The sequence below is a fragment of the Cervus canadensis genome, chromosome 17 (assembly GCF_019320065.1).
Source record: "Cervus canadensis isolate Bull #8, Minnesota chromosome 17, ASM1932006v1, whole genome shotgun sequence".
Lineage (NCBI taxonomy): Eukaryota > Metazoa > Chordata > Mammalia > Artiodactyla > Cervidae > Cervus > Cervus canadensis.
In genome coordinates, this window is record NC_057402.1 from 13,205,717 (window position 1) to 13,226,641 (window position 20,925).

A 20,925-nucleotide genomic window follows, 5' to 3' on the forward strand; every position below is an offset into this window, starting at 1 on the left:
CCACTGTTGACTTTTTTTTTTTTTAACATGGCCTTCTGAGGATCTCCCCTGCACTTGTATTGCCCAAGAATTTGGAAAGAATTTATATTTAACTCTTGTTGTTGTTCAGTTGCTTAGTCATGTCCTACTCTTCGCCACACCATGTGCAGCATGCCAGGCTTCCCTGTCCTTCACCATCTCCCAGAGTTTGCTCAAACTCATGTCCATTGAGTCAGTGATGCCATCCAACCATTTCATTCTCTGTCACTCTCTTCTCCTTTTGCCCTCAGTCTTTCCCAGCATCTGTATATTTTCCAATGAGTCAGTTCTTCCCATCAGGTGGCCAAAATATTGGACCTTCAGCTTCAGCACCAGTCCTTCCAATGAATATTCAGGGTTGATTTTCTTTTGGATTGACTGTTTTGATCTCCTTGCTGTCCAACGGACTCTCAAGAGTCTTCTGTAGCATCACAGTTTGAAAGCATCAATTCTTCTGTGCTTAGCCTTCTTTATGGTCAAACTCTCACATTTGTATTTAACTTTTAGATCAATATTTTGCAGTTCCCTTGCTCCTGGTATTTTTCTCTTAAATTCCTAAATTTTCTGTCAGCAGCAGGCTCTGTCCTCTGACACATAAGCCAGTAATGCTTCAGCTTTATGCTACCTGAGTTTGGCTGTATCATGTTCCATTTTGTGACTGTATTCTTACATATAACTTTATGTAATGAATACTTTAGTTACTTTTTAGTTATTTTCAATCTTCTAATACTACCAAAAGTAATGATGAAAATATCCGTGAACACATTTCACACATATGTGAATATAAGTAGGCTAAATTCCCAGGAGTGAAATTTCTGGGTAAAGGATATTTGCATTGGATGTTTTTGTTTAATTTTAGTTTTTAAATATGGGGTAGATTATGCCAAAATAAGTGTTGCTATCAACATTGTAAGACATTGTTTTCTCACATCTTTATTCAAGTACAGTGATCGGGTTTACTGGTTGATTGATATTCCCAGAGAAAACATTACAAAAAATACAGGTAAGAGTGATCTAAATTAATTATTTTACTCATGAGTATAGATTGCCATATTTAAAAAATAAAAACCATTTATCATGTCAAAAATTATGCTATCTCATATTAATGTCTCCTGGAATATTTGGGACATACATCTTACTAAAAGTTATTTAGTGATTCACCTGAAACTCAAATTTAACTGAGCTTCCTGTGTTTTATCTGGCAATTTATTATAGATGAATGGTTCTGATATACATAGCTTATATTATTCTTTATTTAAAGTAGACTCATTTTCTAGAACTTAAAATTCATAGTATTGAGAAATTCAGGTACCAATTAATTTTAATGAAATGGAATCATTAACTTTAAAATATATTATTTCACTGTTGGCTCTATTATTAAGTGCTATGTGATAGCCTAGTTTATATGCTACTGTAAATACCTAAAGGAAAGGAGGAAAATAAAATTCCAGAAGGTGTGAATATTGAGCTAGTGGACTGGGCTAGTAGATCTTCAGGCATGAGATACAGACCCATAGTTTAAAAATGATAAAGTGTATTAGAATAAAAAATTATTCTAATTTGGTAGGTGCAAGAAACAGAAACCATCTTGACCTCACTAAAGGAAAAATACTAAATATCTTTTTGTCGTGAAACCCAAAGACAAAAATGAAGGCAAACTATAGCAAGGAATTAGAAGTAAGAAATGGAGAGCCATCAAGAATCCAGGGAATATTTTCACCCTGTTTTTCTTATCTATATTTTCTATACCTCTCTATTTATTTTTCCATTTTGCAGACGAGTGTTCTAAAGCTGATTCACTGCTGTCAATTTTTTATTTATATTTCCTAGGGGCCAGCCCAATTCAAAATTCCCAGAAAAGTGTCTTCAACCGCCCTAGAATTGATTGGGCACCCTCTTGTGTGCCAGTCAAATGTAGCAGGTGATGAGGAATTGGGGGAATCATACAGGTCAACCCTTCTATGGAAGAAGTTAAAGGATGAACCAAATTATGTGTCCTACAGAGTAAAAGGCAGGGGAGAAGTGATAGTAGGCAGAAAGAATGGAAAAGACTCCATATAAGGAAACATCGAAAATAAAAGATTAAAAAAGAGGCCCCCATGTTATAACAGCTAACTTAGATTATATCACTATTTTTATCCTTCATTCATCTCAATTTTTTCAAATTAATCTATTGGAAATTTTTGTGATTTTTGTTTCAAATAATTCATCCTGAAAATTCTACTCCATTAAAAGAGGAGCAAGGGAGTACAGTCTAATGATGGATTGTTTTGGTTGCTTGGCCTAATATTGACATTAGTTTGACAATTAAAGAAATGAAGATCACTTGTTATTTTCACTTCTCCTATTTACAAACTTTAATTTCATAAATCATTAATTTCTAAGATCACCTAGGGAGGAACAAAGGTGATCTGAAATTGTAAGTATTTTAGAGAAAGAGACCAAATAATATCTGCCTACCTTGACACAACTTCTGGATTGAGTAAATAGAGATATATTTGAGCTCATAATGTAATGGGCTTCCCTTGTGGCCCAGCTGGTAAAGAATCCTCCTGCAATGCGAGAGACCTGGGTTTGATCCCTTGATTGGGAAGATCCCCTGGAGAAGGGAAAGGCTGCCCACTCCAGTATTCTGGCCTGTACGGTCCATGGGGTCTCAAAGAGTGGGACACGACTGAGTGACTTTTACTTCACTTCACTTCATAATGTAATAGAAGAGGATGATATTAGTAATGTGCTAGAAATCAGGAAAGAAAATATTCAGGGGGAAGGAGACCATATTTGCCCATTCACTTTTTCCTCAATCATTTGTCATTTGCTGCCATGACATGAATTTAAGCAGTGAAAGTGAAAGTTGCTCAGTCGTGCCCGACTCTGTTATCCCATGGACTGTATAGTCTATGGAATTCTCCAGGCCAGAACACTGGAGTAGGTAGCCTTTCCCTTCTCCAGGGGATCGTCCCAACCCAGGGATCAAACCCAGGTCTCTCGCATTGCAGGTGGATTCTTTACCAGCTGGGCCACAAGGTGTATATGTAAAATCTTGGAAAGGGTAGCTTATGTAGCATCAATAACAAAGATAGCAAAATAATCTTCTTGGTAGTAGTAGAACCAGCAGGGAGCATTTACTAAATTCTTATATGTACAGCGTGACTCTAAACACTGTATCTATCTTAATTCATTTATTGCTCATTAGGTGTTATGTAGGCTTCCCAGGTGGCACTAGTGGTAAAGAACCTGCCTGCTACATGGGATTGATCCCTGGGTCAGGAAGATCCCCTGGAGGAGGAAATGGCAATCCACTTCAGTATTCTTGCCTGGAGAATCCCATGGATAGAGAGGAGCCTGGCAGGCTACAGTCCCTTGGGTTGCAAAGAGCTGGACATGACTGAAGTGACTTAGAAGGCAGGCATGTGTTAGGTTCTATTATTAGCTCCATTTTTGAATGATTTAACAGGCCTATGGATCTATATGGCGATTTGGTGATAACTGGAAAATGGGGAAGACAGTAAAAAGTAAAAAGAGTCTCTCCATTTATACTTCACAGTTTGTTCCTTTTTTTCACCTTGAAATAAGGTATACTTTACATTCAGTAAAATATACCCTTTTTAGTGCCTAGCTCTATGCTGTTGTTGCTGCTAAGTCACTTCAGTCGTGTCTGACTCTGTGCGACCCCATTGACGGAAGCCCACCAGGCTCCCCCATCCCTGGGATTCTCCAGGCAAGAACACTGGAGTGGATTGCCATTTCCTTCTCCAGTGCATGAAAGTGAAAAGTGAAAGTGAAGTCGCTCAGTCATGCCTGACTCTTAGCGACCCCATGGACTTCAGCTCACCAGGCTCCTCCGTCCATGGGATTTTCCAGCTCTATAAATTTTCACAATTGGGTAATCACAAATCAAGATTTAGAACTGTTCCATCATCCAATAAGATTATCCCGCCAGTAGTCAACTCTTGTCTCCTGGGCCCTGGGAACCACAGATCTGTTCTCTGTTCCTATCATTTTGTTTATTCCAGAGCATACATGGAATCATCAAATATGTAGCCTTTTGAGCCTGGCTACTTTCACTTAGCATAATTCATTTGAGATTTATCTGTTATAGTTTCTTTCATTTTCTTACTGGCTATTATTCCACTGTATAGATGTACCTTAGTTTATTTTTTTGCAGGGCATTTGGAATTTTTTCAGTTTTTGGCAATTATGAATAAAGCTACTATAGGCATTCTCATATAGATTCTTGTGTGAATACAAATTTTTGTTGCATTTGGCTATTACCAGATAGTAGGATTACTGTGTTATATGATAAGTTTAACTTTATAAGAAATTATCAAGCTATTTTGAAAAGTAGTTATATGATTTTTTACTTTCACCATCCGGTTATCAGATCCATGCCAGCACTTAGTATATATAAGTGTATTTGAACACATGTATAAATATGTGTCGGAGAAGGCAATGGCACCCCACTCCAGTACTCTTGCCTGGAAAATCCTATGGATGGATGAGCCTGGTAGGCTGTGGTCCACCGGGTCGCTAACAGTCAGACACAACTGAGCGACTTCACTTTCACTTTTCACTTTCATGCATTGGAGAAGGAAATGGCAACCCACTCCAGTGTTCTTGCCTGGAGAATCCCAGGGACAGGGGAGCCCGATGGGCTGCCGTCTATGGGGTCGCACAGAGTCGGACATGACTAAAGTGACTTAGCAGTAGCAGCATTCATATGTGTGCATGCACGCTCAGTCACTTCAGTTGTGTCTGACTCTTTGCAACACCATAGACTGTAGCTACCAGGATCCTCTGTCCATGGGATTTTCCTGGCGAGAATACTGAGTGGGTTGCCATGCTCTCCTCCAGCGGATCTTCCCCACCCAGGGATCTAACTCGAGTCTCCTGCATCTCCTGCATTGCGGGCAGATTCTTTACCACTGAGTCACCAGGGAAACCCATACATATGTGTATATTTATATAGTATGTATATATATTTATATATATTTTTAAATACATATCAATACATATGTATTTTGCTTTAGCTATTCTAATAGGTGTATAGTGATATTCAATTATGTATTTAATTTGCATGTGCCAAATAACTAATGAATTGAACATATTTTGGGGGGCTTATTTGCCATTTGGTGAGTTAACCAAATTTTTTCAAGTTCTTTATATGTTCTGATATAACTCTTTTATCAGATATACAGTTTACAAATATTTTCTTTCAGGTTTGTATTTTTAATCTCTTAAGAATGGCCTTTGTAGATCAGAGATTTAATTTTGATGAAGTCTAATTTATCAGTTTTTTTTCCTATGGATTTTACTTTTAGCATCATAGCTAAGAAATCTTTGCCTGTCCCACATAAAAGCTCTCCTACATTTACCTCTAGAAGTTTATGGTTCTAGGTTTTGTATTTAGGCCTAAGACTGAATTTAAGTTAATTTTTGCACATTATATGGACTGAGGTAAATATGGGGGAAATATGGATATCCATTAACTCCTATACCCTTGTCATAAAAACTATTTTGTCTCCACTGAGTTGCTATTTCTATCCTTTACCAATACCACACTTAATTTCTTTAGCTTTATAAATAATAAGCTTATGAAAGTGAAAGTGAAGTCGCTCAGTCATGTCCGACTCTTTGTGACCCCATGGACTGTAGCCTACCATGATCCTCTGTCCATGGGATTTTCCAGTCCAGATTACTGGAGTGGGTTGCCATTTCCTTCTCCAGAAGATCTTCCTGACCCAGGGATTGAACCCGGGTCTACCCACATTGTAGGCAGACGCTTTACTGTCTGAGCTACCAGGGAACTAATAATAAGCTTACAGTGAGTAATATTATACCTTCAATGTTTTCCAATCTTTTTCTTTTGTTCCTTTAGTTCTTTTATCTCTCCATTGTAAATTTTACCATCAACTTGTTTAGTTCTGCAAACAATTCTGCAAAAAAAATTTTTTTTAATCAGAATTGCATTGAATTTATAGATTTGTTAGGGAGAATTGACATCTTAACAATATTCAACCTTCCAATCCATGGACTCAGTATATCTCTCCATTTATTTATATCTCCACTGATTTATTTCATCAGGGTTTTGTGGTTTTCAGTATAGAAATAGTGTGTATACTTTTTAAAAATTTATATCTAAGTATCTAAGTATTTCATGGGTTTGGTATTACTTCAAATGGTTATTTTTAATATCTTAATATCCAATTGTTATTCGTTGGATAGTCGAAAAAGCAAGAGATTTCCAGATAAACATCTATTTCTGCTTTATTGAATATGCCAAAGCCTTTGATTATGTGGATCACAACAAACTGTGGCAAATTCTTAAAGAGATGGGAATACCAGACCACCTGACCTGCCTCTTGAGAAATCTGTATGCAGGTCAGGAAGCAACAGTTAGAACTGGACATGGAACAACACACTGGTTCCAAATCGGGAAAGGAGTATGTCAAGGCTGTATATTGTCACCCTGCTTATTTAACTTATATGCAGAATACATCATGAGAAACACTGGGCTGGCTGAAGCACAAGCTGGAATCAAGATTGCTGGGAGAAATATCAATATCCTCAGATATGCAGATGACACCACCCTTATGGTAGAAAGTGAAAAACTAAAGAGCCCCTTGATGAAAGTGAAAGAGGAGAGTGAAAAAGTTGGCTTAAAACTCAACGTTCAGAAAACTAAGATCATGGCATCCGGTCCCATCACTTCATGGCAAATAGATGGGGAAACAATGGAAACAGTGGCTGACTTTATTCTGGGGGGCTCCAAAATCACTGCAGATGGTTATTGCAGCCATGAAATTAAAAGTCACTTGTTCCTTGGAAGAAAAATTATAACCAACCTAGACAGCATATTAAAAAGCAGAGACATTACTTTGTCAACAAAGGTCCGTCTAATCAAGGCTATGGTTTTTCCAGTAGTCATGTATGGATGTGAGAGTTGTACTATAAAGAAAACTGAGTGCCAAAGAACTGATGCTTTTGAACTGTGATGCTGGAGAAGACCTTGAGAGTCCCTTGGACTGCAAGGAGATCCAACCAGTCCATCCTAAAGGAAATCAGTTGTGAATATTCACTGGAAGAACTGATGCTGAAGCTGACACTCCAATACTGTGGCCACCTGATTTGAAGAACTGACTCATTGAAAAGACCCTGATACTGGGAAAGATTGAAGACTAGAGGAGAAGGGGATGACAGAGGATGAGATGGTTGGGTGGCATTACCAAGTCAGTGGACGTGAGTTTGAGTAAACTCTGGGAGTTGGTGATGGACAGGGAAGACTGTCATGCTGCAGTCCATGGGGTCTCAAAGAGTTGGACGCAACTGAGCAACTGAACTGATTGATAATATATAAATATACAAATGATTTTTGTAATGTGACCTTATAGTTTGCAAACTTTGCTAAATTTACTTATTAATTCAAGTAGCCTTTTGTATGGGGCTTCCCAGGTGGTGCTAGTGGTAAAGAGCCCACCTGCCAATGCAGGAGACAAGAGACACTGGTTCAATCCCTGAATTGGGAAGATCCCCTGGAGGAGGGCACTGGAACCCACTCCAGTATTCTTGCCTGGAGAATCCCATGGACAGAGGATCCTGATGGTCCATAGTGTTGCAAAAATCAGACACAACTGAAGTGACTTAGCACACATGCACAGCCTTTTATACTCTTTGGGATTTTCTACATGGATAATCATCCATCTAGAAATAGAGATAACTTCATTTCTTCCATTCTAATATGTATTCATTTTATTTATTTACATATTTATTTTCTTATGTACTTACTTCTTTATTTTTGCCTTATTGTACTGATGGGAACTCCAGTACAATGTTAAGTAGGAATGGTGAGAGAGGATATCCGTGCCTTGTTTCCAACTTTGGGAGAGAATATTCAACCTTTCCTCATTAGGTTAAGATGTTGTTATCTGTAGGTATTTTGTAGATGCCCTTTATTAGGCTAAGGAAGTTCCCTTCTATTCCTAATTTGCTGAGTTCATGAATTGGTGTTGAATTTTGTTAAATGTTCTTTCTGCATCTTTTGAGGTGATTATAAGGATTTTTTCCTTTCATCTTTTGATATGAAAGATTCCATTGATTTATGTTGAATTCTGAACCAGCCTTGAAATACTAAGATAAACAACTCTTAGTTATGATACATTATCCTTTTTGTGTATTGCTGGACTCATTTGGCTAGTGGGTTCTTGGAGTTATCAATCTGGAGTTTCATTTTCTTGTAATATTTTTATTTTGTTTTGGTATCTGGTAATGCTTTTTCACATGAGTTGCTCAGCTGTTTAGGATGCTGGGGCTGATGAACACTGGGGGCGGTGCTCAGCCTTAAGTTGAAAACCAAGGGTGCACAGAACTTTGGGAGAAGTCAAGGAAACCCAGCGCAGGTGATACCAGCCTTGAGTTCTTACTGAGCTTTAGAACTTTAGACTCTTCATCGCCTTGGGGAAACTTGCATGAGTCCCACAAGATCCTGTTGGCTCTTAAACCCCAGAAATGGAAGCCAGAACACATGGGCTCAGACACCAAATCTCCAATCCTCTGTTCCCGATGACTTCAAGAATGTTTTCGACCAGAAAGCTGGTGACCTTACCAGAAAACCCAAGCTCTTGGTGAGTAGGAAAATATTCGCCAAGGTGCACATGGTTTCCCAGCCACATACTTCTTTCATTTCAAAGGTATTTTCACTTGGATTTCGGAATTGAAATGTTGTCTACTAAGGAGTTTCAGGAGGGCTTGTGTAAGAGACTGATAACATTGCATTCCTCTAGACAAAAGAACTTATCTAGATCATTTTTTATCATATTGGAATCTGTCTTCTAGGAAGCTTTTACTAGAAACTTGTTTCCATTTCTTGATTTTCTTTTCAATAATCATCTTTTGGTCTGAAGTACAGAGTTTAAAAAAAAAAAAAGAAACATTTTTATCCAGAAATGTGTGCAGAAAGATGGGCTTCTAAGTTTTATGGTAGCCTCTTTGTTGGACAGTGTTTATGAGTAAGGAGTAATTTTATTGTTTCTGGGCTTGACAGCAGTTCTGGGACCAGCAAGGAACTCTTTGTCCATATTACTCCCTGGTAGGATTTGGCTCTGCTTGCCAGGTGGGGTCGTCTCCAGGACTTTAAAGGTAAAATATTACTGATTCCTACAGAAGACATTTGGCAGATGCTGACAAGGGTGTTAGGAGAAATTTTACCTTGCCTTGAAACATTCTGTTAAATAAAGGAGTTTTGGGGGTCATCAATTGTACAATTCCTAGAATGAAAATGATTTATGTGGTGATATTGGGACTGAGTTCTTGGTTTTGGGGTCTGCTTTTCAACTGGGTGAGTTCAAGTGGAAAAACAATGAGCCTCATTCTAGAAAATACAGTATAGTGTTTTGCACAGAAGCTTCTTTGAAAGGGAGTTCTGGTTTAATTGCCAAAATGAAACACAGGAGGGCGCTGCCCAGAATCTCACAGGTGTTTGATTTGCTTGTTGTGATTTTTGAAATCCTGACTGGTAAGTATCTGGTCAGAAAGTAAATTTGCAGGCTTTCTAAAAAGGGAAATATATAAATAAATATGAGTTGAGCAGACTTCCCCTCTATATTATGTAAGAATTTTTATATGAAAGTGAAAGTCACTCAGTTGTGTCTGACTCTTTGTGACCCCATGGACTGTAGCCTGCCAGGCTCCTCTGTCTGTGGAATTCTCCAGGCAGGAATACTGCTGTTCCCTTCTCCGGGGGATCTTCCCAGCCCAGAGTTTGAACCCAGGTCTCTCCCATTGCTGGCAGATTCTTTACCATCTGAGCTACCATGGAAGCCCATTAAATGTTTGGGATTCAGCACCAGTGGAGATTTCTGGGTGTGGAGTTTTCTTTGTGTGAAGATTTTAACTACAAATTCAGTTTCTTTAATAGATATGGAACTACTCAAAGTTTCTATTTATTCTGAAGTGAGTTTCAGCAGTTTGTATCTTTTAAGAAACTTGTTTATTTCATCTAAGTTGTTGAATTTATAACATAAAAGTTTTTGTGATGTTCTTTCATTAACCATGAAGAGTCTGTAGTGATGTGCCATATTTCATCTCTAATATGAGTAATTTGCATCTTTTTTTCCTTCTTGATTAGTCTGGTATAAATTCATTAATTTTATTGATCCTTTCAAAGAAGCATCTTTAGATTTCATTGATTATGGCTATTGTTTTTCTATTCTTCATTTCATTGATTTTACTCTTTATATCATCCTTCTACTTCCTTTAGGTTCTATTTGCTGTTTTTTTCCATAGTTTCTTAAGTTGGGAATCTTTACATCAGGGGTTGACAAACTACAGTTTCCAGGCCAAATCTGGTCTGCTGCCTGCTTTGTAAATTAGCTTTATTGGAACACAGCCATGCTCATTTATTTATGTTTTCTATAGCTGCTTGTGTGTTACCATGGCAGAGTTGAAGTGTTGAGACAGAGACCATATGGCCCACAAAGACCTAAATATTTACTCTTTGACACTTTATAAGGCTGTTACTACTGCTTCAGATAACCGATTTGAGATCTTTCTTTTTTAATATAAATATTTTACTACTATATATTTCTCTTCAGTACTGCTTTATCTGCATCTCATAAATTTTTGTATGTTGTGTTTTCATTTTCTTTCAGTTCAAAATATTTTCTAATTCCCCATGTCACTTTCCCTTTGACATGTGTTATTTAGAAATCTGTTGTACGATGTCCATATATCTGGGAATGTTCCAAATATCTTTCTGTTACTGATTCTTCTTGGTTGACTCTATTATATTCTGAGAATATATTTTGTATGATCATTTGGTGAATCTTCCCTGTGCACTTGGAAAAAAAAGTACTTTGCTGGAGTGTTCTATTAAAGTTGATTGGATCAGTTGGTTGATAGTGTTATTCAGCTTTTCTATATCCTCACTGATTTTGTCAGTTACTTAAAGAGGAGTGTTGAAGGAACCAGCTACAGTTGTGTGGATTTATTTCTCCTTTCAATTTTATTAGCTTTTTTTTTTTTTTTGCCCAACCAGAGATTGAACTCAACTGGTGCCCTCAGCAGTGAAAGAGTCCTATCCACTGGACAACCAGGGAACTTCTGATATGCTAAATATTTTAATTAACCATGGTCCACTTTCAAAAAGCATTACACAGCTTCACTTGAAGTATTGCAATTTGCTTCTTACCAAGTTACAACGGCTCTCAAGAAAAATTATAATCTAAAATATTTTTCTCTGGGTTCATTACTCTGTTGATAAGATCACTTCATAATTCTTCTGTCCTTATTGTATCATCAAAATGTTTATAGTAAAACATATATAAGTGCAATCAAAATGATATGGAAATAAAAGGTAATTGTTGCTAGTAATGTTCATATGGGTCTTCCCTGGTGGCTCAGATGGTAAAGAATCTGCCTGTAATGCAGGAGATCCAGGTTCGAATAGTCTTAAATGTCACTAACATGACGTACAAAAAAACCTAACTAATTGCTTGCCTTTTGTTTTCAGATATTGCAACTGTAGAAGAATGGTTAGTAAGAATCACTTTACAATATGGATTAAATATTTATACCACTGAAGGAACACTACTGGATACTGTTCGAGGTAAATGCCAGTAGGTAAAAGTAAAGCAAAAGTTGTATTATTCTTTCAACAAATCTTGTAAACTATAATATGCTATACTCTGTGCTAAGTGCTAGAGATAGTTAAGAGATAATCATGACTCCAAGGGCTCACAATCTGATGAGGCAAAGATTTCAACATACATGGGTAATTTTTAATAAAGTTCTGCAAAGTGTGCTTGCCATGCCCACCTCCAGGGGATCTTCCCAACCCAGGCATTGAACCCACATCTCCCGCATTGCAGGCAGATTCTTTACCATCTAAGTCATCAGGGAAGCCCAAGAATACTGGAATGGATAGTTTATCTCTTCTCCAGGGGATCTTCCCAACCCAGGAATCAAACTGGGGTCTCATGCACTACAGGCAGATTCTTTACCATCTGAGCTACCAGGGAAGCCAATCCCAAAGAAGGGCAATGCCAAATAATGTTCAAACTACCACACAATTGTATTCATTTCACATGCTAGCAAAGGAATGCTCAAAATCCTTCAAGCTACGCTTCAGCAGTATGTGAACTGAGAAGTTCCAGATGTACAAACTGGATTTAGAAAAGGCAAAGGAACCAGAGATGAAATTGCCAACATTTATTGGATCATAGAAAAAGCTAGAGAATTCCAGAAAAAAACATCTGCTTCATTGACTCTGCTAAAGCCTTTGACTGTGTAGATTGTGACCAACTGTGGAAAATTCTTCAAGAGATAGGAATACCAGGCCACCTTACCTGCCTCCTGAAAAATCTGTATGCAGGTCAAGAAGCAACAGTTTGAACCAGACAAGGAACAACAGAGTGGTTCCAAATTGGGAAAAGAGTGTGTCAAGGCTGTATATTGTCACCCTGCTTACTTAACTTAAATGCAGAGTGCATCATGAGAAATGCCAGATTGGATGAATCACAAACTAGAATCAAGATTTCCAGGAGAAATATCAATAACCTCAGATATACAGATGACACCACCCTTGTGGCAGAAAGTGAAGAAGAACTAAAGAGCCTCTTGATGAAAGTGAAAGAGGAGAGTGGGAAAAGTTGGTTTAAAGCTCAACATTCAGAAAACTAAGGTCATGGCATCCGGTCCCATCACTTCATGGTAAATAGATGGGGAAAGAGTGGAAACAGAGTGGCTGACTTTATTTTTCTGGGCTCCAAAATCACTGCAAATGGTTACTGCAGCTATGAAATTAAAAGATGCTTGCTCCTTGGAAGAAAAGCAATGGCAAACCTAGACAGCATATTAAAAAGCAGAGACAAAAAAAAAAAATTTTTTTTTAAATTTAAAAAAAATTAAAAAAAAAAATAAAAAGCAGAGACATTACTTTGCCAACAAAGGTCCATCTAGTCAAAGCTATGGTTTTTCCAGTAGTCATGCATGGATGTGAGAGTTGGACTATAAAGAAAGCTGAGTGCCAAAGAATTGTTGCTTTTGAACTGTGGTGTTGGAGAAGACTCTTGAGAGTCCCTTGGACTTCTAAGGAGATCCAACCAGTCAATCCTAAAGGAAATCGGTTGTGAATACTTATTGGAAGGACTGAAGCTGAAGCTGAAACTCCAATACTTTGGCCACCTGATGCAAAGAACCGACTTATTGGAAAAGACCCTGACGCTGGGAAAGATTGAAGGCAGGAGGAGAAGGGAATGATAGACAAAGAGATGGTTGGATGGCATCACCAACACAACAGACATGAGTCTGAGTAGGCTCCGGGAGTTGGTTATGGACAGGGAGGCCTGGCATGCTGCAGTCCATGGGGTCTCAAAGAGTCTGAAACAACTGAGCGACTGAACTGAACTGATAGTGCTATTGCTGTTCAGTCACTAAGTCGTGTCTGACTCTTGGTAACTCTATTGTATACAGGAAAAAACCTCAGTCTTGGATTTTGTATTTATCCTCGTTTTCCTCACCTTCCCTTTTCATGTTTATTCTTTTGCTCCCACTTTGATACAGTGCTATGTAGAATGCAGAGTGACAGTGAAAGTGTTAGTTGCTCAATTGTGTCTGACTCTTTGTGACCCTGTGGACTGTAGCCCACCAGGCTCCTCTGTCCATGGAATTCTCCAGGCAAAAATACTGGAGTGGGTTGCTATTGCCTACTCCAGGGGATATTCTTGACCTAGGGATTGAACCCAGGTCTCCTGCATTGTAGGCAGATTCTTTACCCTCTTGAGCCACCAGGGAAGCCCAGAGTAAAAGTAAATAAATATTTCATCTTATGGAAAGAGTCACCTGGGTAGCTTTAAGAAAAGTAATGATGATTCGGGGCCAAGATGAAGCAGGAAGACCCTGAGCTCACCGCCTCCCATAGGCACACCAAAATTACAACTATTTACAGAGTAACTATCTATGGAATGAACAGAAGGCTAGCAGAAAAGATTTCCCACAAGTAAACATTTAAAGAAGGAACCACAACAAGATGAGTAGGAGCGGGGGTAGAGTCACTGTAGAGCCAAAATATAGGCAACCCACAAATGGAAGGATAATCACAATTGCAGAGGTCTTCCCTAAGGAGCAAGGGGTCCAAACCCCACATTGGGCTCCCCAGACCGATGTACAGAGAAGACAAGCTCCCAGAACATCTGGCTTTGAAGCCCGGGGCAGCTCGTGTGCGGGAGAGCCAGAGGATTGTAGGAAACAGAGATTCTGATCTTAAAGGATACACACCAAACTCACATGCTCCCAGTCCCAGTGCAGAGGCAGTAACCGGGAAAGAACCTCTGTCAGACCTACTTAAGCTATCATCAAACTTGAGAGATTATCAACTTTAAATAATCATGTATGAGCAAAGTGGTAATAAATACATACCTATCAATAATTTTACTCTAAATGGACTAAATACTCCAACCAAAAGACAAGTGGCTGAATGGATTAAAAAAAAAACAAAACAAGAATTAATATTGCTAAAATGACCATACCACCCAAAGCAATTTACAGATTCAATGCAATCACTGTCAAAATACCAATGGCATTCTTCACAGAACTAGAACAAATCATTTAGAAATTTGTAGGGAAACACAGAAGACCCTAAATAGCCAAAACAATCCTGAGAAAGAAGAGCAAAGCTAAAGGTACAACACTCCTTGATTTTAAATTGTACTACAAAGCTATAGTAACTAAAACTCTGGTACTGGCACAAAAATCAGACACATAGGTCAGTGGAATGGAAGAGAGCCCAAAAATGAACCCACACTTCTATGGTGAATGAATCTATGACAAAGGAGGCAAGAAGTACAGTGCAGGGAAAGAAAACTTCTTCAGTAATTAGTTTTGGGAAAACTGGAAAGCTACAGGCAGAAGAATCAAACTGGACTACTTTCTCACACCATATTCAAAAGTAATTTAAAAATGGACTAAAGACTTAAATGTGAGACCTTGAACTGTAAAACTCCTAGAGGAAAATGGAGGCAGTACACTCTTGGGTATCAGCTTACAAAATATTTATTTTGATCTTCCTCTTTACACAAAGGAAACAAATAACAAATGGGACTTCATCAAACTAAAAGGCTTTTGCAGGGTTAAGGAAATTATCAACAAAACAAAAAGGCCACCTACTGAGTGGGACAGGATATATGCAAACCATATATCAGATTAAGAGGCTAACATCCAAAATATACAAAGAACCCATATAAAAACAACCTCATTTTTAAAATGGGCAGAAAAGCTAAATAGACATTTTTCCATTGAAGACAGGCAGATGGCTGACACACACTTGAAAAGATGCTCAGCATCACTAATCATCGGGGAATGCAAATCAAAAGCACAATGAGCTACTCCCTCACCTGTCAGAACGACTGTTATCAAAAAGTCAACAAATAACAAGTGTCGGTGAGGATGTGGAGAAAAGGACTCTTGTGCCCTGTCGGTGGGAATGTAAACTGGTGCAGCCACTGTGGAAAATTAAAAGTTCTTAAAGTTTCCAGTTACAGAAAGGAGATTCATCTGTTTGAGGAACGGAGAGGAAGCCAGTGTTGTGGGAGCACAGTAGATGACAGACTGGTGTGTAATGAGCTTAGACAGATGGGCAGAGGTCACAGTAAAGTGTGGATTTTATTCTTATCATAATGAAAAGCCATTGAAGTGTTTTAAGCAGGAGAGTGATACTGATTTATTCTTTTTAAAAGTATCACTTGAGCTGCCACGTAGAGAACTGACTCTTGAGGGCAGATGGCAAGAATGGAATGAAGGAAATTGGTGGGCAGCTGTTGCCACTTTCCACACAGGAGATGGTCTGGAGTACTTGGGATGAGCAGTGGAGACAGTCAGAAATCACAGTGTTCAGGATCCAGTTTGAAAGTAGAGCTGATATGACCTCCAGGTGGAATGGGGATGAAGGAAACAGATACCAAGGATGAATCCTAGATTTCTTACTTGAGCAATCAAGTAGATGACAGTATCATTTACTGAGATGCTGAAGATGTGGGGAGAAAACACTGGGAAGTGGCAGTAAGTATTAAGGCTATAGTTACAGCTGGGAATCTTTATTCATTACTAAATTCAAAAGCGATGTTGAAAAGTATTATCTTTACTTCCTAGTCTTTGATTCACAGCTCAGACCCACTTCACTAAAATTGCTGTTAATCCCAATCACCAGTCACCTTCACATCAGTCACTTTTCTCTTTCCTTTATAGCTTTTCACCAGTCAAGGCTTTTAATCACGCCTTCATTCCTAAAACACTTAAAATACAGTACATCAGTAAAGAGGCATTTTCAAGTCAATGGAGTCATGTTCCAGATGCAAGTTCAAATCTCCCTGCCCTCTGAGATATGGTCATTAATTGTCTGTACACACATGCTACAACCTAGAAAGAAAGCTGACCCCAGATTTCTTTGAATTTCAGAATGAATTAATTTGGTTATAAATTGAGTCTCTTTTCCTTCTTGCTACACTATGTCAGCCTAGATGGAAACTTAGTTCCTTTTCTTACTTTGCCCAAACTGAAGTATATACTAAGTTTTTGGTTTTATAGCAGACTTTACTGAAAATTTGATGAGGAGATTCATGTTGCAGAAATATAAACAGCTATGCAGTGACTGTATCTCTGCTCTTAAAAGTCCTTTGGCTATTTTTGAAATTCAGACAGCAGTACTCTGTCAAACTGTCCTGGCTTACTTTTTATATTCTCTTTTCTCTTTTTTTTTTTTCAGAAAAATAAATTCTCCCATTTCTCATGCTTTAAACTTTGACTTTGTCCAGCTCCAACCCTTTGTATATCTACAAATAGATTGCTGGGTTGAAGGGCTGGAAATGTCTTGCCTCTGACTGGTTTTTGCTGTTAGTCTCTCCCTTGGTATCTTCCAGAAATCCCTCTAAGTGTCTTGGCCACTGATGACAACTTTCCCCATTCTCTGTTGCTGTTCCAGATTTATTCTCATTTATATATATCTCCTGCTGTCTCTATGGGATTGGGAAAGTGAACAGAAAGGAAATGTGGGGCCTCTCAAAGCAGAAGTTATTCTCTAAATTATAAATGTGCAAACCCTGTGATCCAACAATTCCATTTCTAGGGATAGATCCTGTGGCCAATTGTATTTCCCAAAGATGTTCAAAACAGTATCTCCCACATCACATGCTCTTCTGCTGTATGACCTTGCCAGGCCCCCTTCAAGGAAGTTAACCTTCATTCCTCATGCTTTGGAAAATAAGAATCAACTTATTTTTAACTGATGAAAAATGAGGTGATACACCCGTTTTTTTAAACAATGGAATAGTTCCTTTACATGATTTCTTTAACCCCTTAAAAGAAAGAAATAATGAATTGTTTAAGAAATGCAAGTCAAAACTACAATAAGGTACCTTCTCATTGGTCAGAATGGTGTAGAGAGAATCCAAATTGCTCAGTCATGTCCAACTCTGTGACCACATGGACTATAGCCTGCCAGGCTCTTCTGTCCATGGAATTCTCCAGGCAAGAATACTGGAGTGGGTAGCCATTCCCTCCTCCAGGAGATCTTCCTGACCCAGGGATGGAACTCAGGTTTCCTGCATTGTAGGCAGATTCTTTACCATCTGAGCCACCAGGGAAGCCTCCTTGGTCAGAATGGCCATCATTAAAAAGGCTACAGGGACTTCCCTGGTGGTCCAGTGGCTAAGACTCCATGCCCCCAATGCAGGGGGCCCAGGTTCAGTCCCTGGTCAGGAAACTAGATTCCTCATGCCACAACAAAAATCAAAGATTAAGACCTAGCACAACCAAATAAATAAATGTATTTCTTTAAGTCTACATATAATAAATGCTGGAGAGGGTGTGGAGAAAAGGAAACCTTCCTATACTGTTGGTGGAATCTTCCTACACAGTTGGTGGAAGACAGTATAGAGGTTCCTCAGAAAACTAACAATAGAATTACCAATTATTAGCAATCCCACTCCTGGGCATGAATCCAGACAAAACTGTAATTCAAAAAGATATATGCACTCCTATGTTCATAGCAGCACTATTTACAATAACCAAAACATGGAAACAACTTAAATGTCAATCAACAGATAAATGGATAAAGAAGACACAGTACTAATATACAATGGAATATTCAGTTCAGTTCAGTCACTCAGTCATGTCCAACTCTTTGCAACCCCATGACCTGCAGCACGCCAGGCCTCCCTGTCCATCACCAACTCCTGGAGTCCACCCAAACCCATGTCCACTGAGTTGGTGATGCCATCCAACCATCTCATCCACTGTCATCCCCTTCTCCTCCTGCCCTCAATCTTTTCCAGCATCAGGGTCTTTTCAAATGAGTCAGATCTTCACATCAGGTGGCCAAAATATTGGAGCTTCAGCTTCAACATCAGCCCTTCCAATGAACACCCAGGACAGATCTCCTTTAGGATGGGCTGGTTGGATCTCCTTGCAGTCCAAGGGACTCTCAAGAGTCTTCTCCAACACCACAGTTCAAAAGCATCAATTCTTTGGCACTCAGCTTTCTTTATAGTCCAACTCTCCCATCCATACATGACTACTGGAAAAACCATAGCCTTGACTAGACTGACCTTTGTTGACAAAGTAATGTCTCTGCTTTTTAATATGCTGTCTAGGTAGGTCATAACTTTCCTTCCAAGGAGTAAGGATCTTTTAACCTCAGGGCTGCAGTCACCATCTGAAGTAATCTTGGAGCCTAAAAAAATAAAGTCAGCCACTGTTTCCACTGTTTCCCCATCTATTTGCCATGAAGTGATGGGACCGGATGCCATGATCTTAGTTTTCTGAATGTTGAGCTTTAAGCCAACTTTTTCGCTCTCCTCTTTCACTTTCATCAAGAGGCTCTTTAGTTTTTCTTCACTTTCTGCCATAAGAAGGTGTCATCTGCATATCTGAGGTTATTGATACTTCTCCCGGCAATGTTGATTCCAGCTTGTGCTTTCTCCAGCCCAGCATTTCTCATGATGTACTCTGCATATAAGTTAATTAAGGAGGGTGACAATATACAGCCTTGACGTACTCCTTGTCCTATTTGGAATCAGTCTGTTGTTCCATGTCCAGTTCTAGCTGTTGCTTCCTGACCTGCATACAGGTTTCTCAAGAGGCAGGTTGGGTGGTCTGGTATTCCCATCTCCTTCAGAACTTCCCACAGTTTAAAGGCTTTGGCATAGTCAATAAAGCAGAAATAGATGTTTTTCTGAAACTCTCTTGCTTTTTCAATGATCCAGCGGATGTTGGCAATTTGATCTCTGGTTCCTCTGCCTTTTCTAAAACCAGCTTGACCATCTGGAAGTTCACGGTTCACGTATTGCTGAAGCCTGGCTTGGAGAATTTTGAGCATTACTTTACCAGCATGTGAGATGAGTGCAATTGTGCGGTTGTTTGAGCATTCTTTGGCATTGCCTTTCTTTGAGATTGGAATGAAAACTGACCTTTTCCAGCCCTGTGGCCACTGCTGAGTTTTCCAAATTTGCTGGCATATTGAGTGCAGCACTTTCACAGCATCATCTTTTAGGATTCGAAATAACTCAACTGGAATTCCATCACCTCCAATAGCTTTGTTTGTAGAGATGCTTCCTAAGGCCCACTTGACTTAACGTTCCAGGATGTCTGGCTCTAGATGAGTGTGAGTGATCATACCATTGTGATTATCTGGGTTGTGAAGATCTTTTTTGTACAGTTCTTCTGTGTATTCTTGCCACCTCTTCTTAATATCTTCTGCTTCTGTTAGGTCCAAACCATTTCTATCCTTTATTGAGCCCATCTTTGCATGAAATGTTCCCTTGGTATCTCTAATTTTCTTCAAGAGATCTCTAGTCTTTCCCATTCTATTGTTTTCCTCTATTTCTTTGCATTGATCGCTGAGGAAGGCTTTCTTATCTCTCCTTGCTATTCTTTGGAACTCTGCATCCAAATGGGTATATCTTTCCTTTCCTCCTTTGCTTTTCACTTCTCTTCTTTTCACAGCTATTTGTAAGGCCTCCTCAGACAGCCATTTTGCTTTTTTGCATTTATTTTCCTTGGGGATGATCTTGATTACTGTCTCCTGTACAATGTCATGAACCTCCATCCATAGTTCATCAGGCACTCTGTCTATCAGATCTAGTCCCTTAAATCTTTTTCTCACTTCCACTGTATAGTCATAAGGGATTTGATTTAGGTCATACCTGAATGGTCTAGTGGTTTTCCCCACTTTCTTCAATTTAAGTCTGAATTTGGCAATAAGGAGTTCATGATCTGAGCCACAGTCAGCCCCCGGTCTTGTTTTTGCTGACTGTATACAGCTTCTCCATCTTTGGCTCCAAGGAATATAATCAATCTGATTTTGGTGTTGAACATCTGGTGACGTCCATGTGTAGAGTCTTCTCTTGTGTTGTTGGAAGAGGATGTTTGCTATGACCAGTGTGTTCTCCTGGCAGAACTCTATTAGCCTTTGCCCTGCTTCATTCTATACTCCAAGGCCAAATTTGCCTGTTACTCCAGGTGTTTCTTGACTTCCTACTTTTGCATTCCAGTTCCCTATAATGAAAAGGACATCTTTTGGGGGTGTTAGTTCTAGAAGATCTTGTAGGTCTTCATAGACCTGTTCAACTTAAGCTTCTTCAGCATTATTGGTTGGGGCATAGACTTGGATTACCATGATATTGAATGGTTTGCCTTGGAAATGAACAGAGATCATTCTGTCGTTTTGAGATTGCATCCAAGTACTGCATTTTGGGCTCTTTGTTGACCATGATGGCTACTCCATTTCTTCTAAGGGATTCCTGCCCACAGTAGTAGATATAATGGTCATCTGAGTTAAATTCACCCATTCCAGTCCATCTTAGTTCGCTGATTCCTAGAATGTCGATGTTCACTCTTGCCATCTCCTGTTTGACCACTTCC

The 20,925-nt window shown here is 39.0% G+C and overlaps 1 protein-coding gene across 1 annotated transcript in view; it reads left to right on the top strand.

The window, feature by feature from the left end:
- The window catches only part of CATSPERB (cation channel sperm associated auxiliary subunit beta), a 113,451-nt gene that overhangs the window by 12,954 nt on the left and 79,572 nt on the right, over positions 1–20,925 (top strand). The window contains exons 4-5 of the mRNA XM_043489554.1: positions 961–1,021; positions 11,525–11,620. Of these exons, the coding sequence (XP_043345489.1) occupies positions 961–1,021; positions 11,525–11,620 (157 nt within the window). The remainder of the gene's footprint in view (positions 1–960; positions 1,022–11,524; positions 11,621–20,925) is intronic.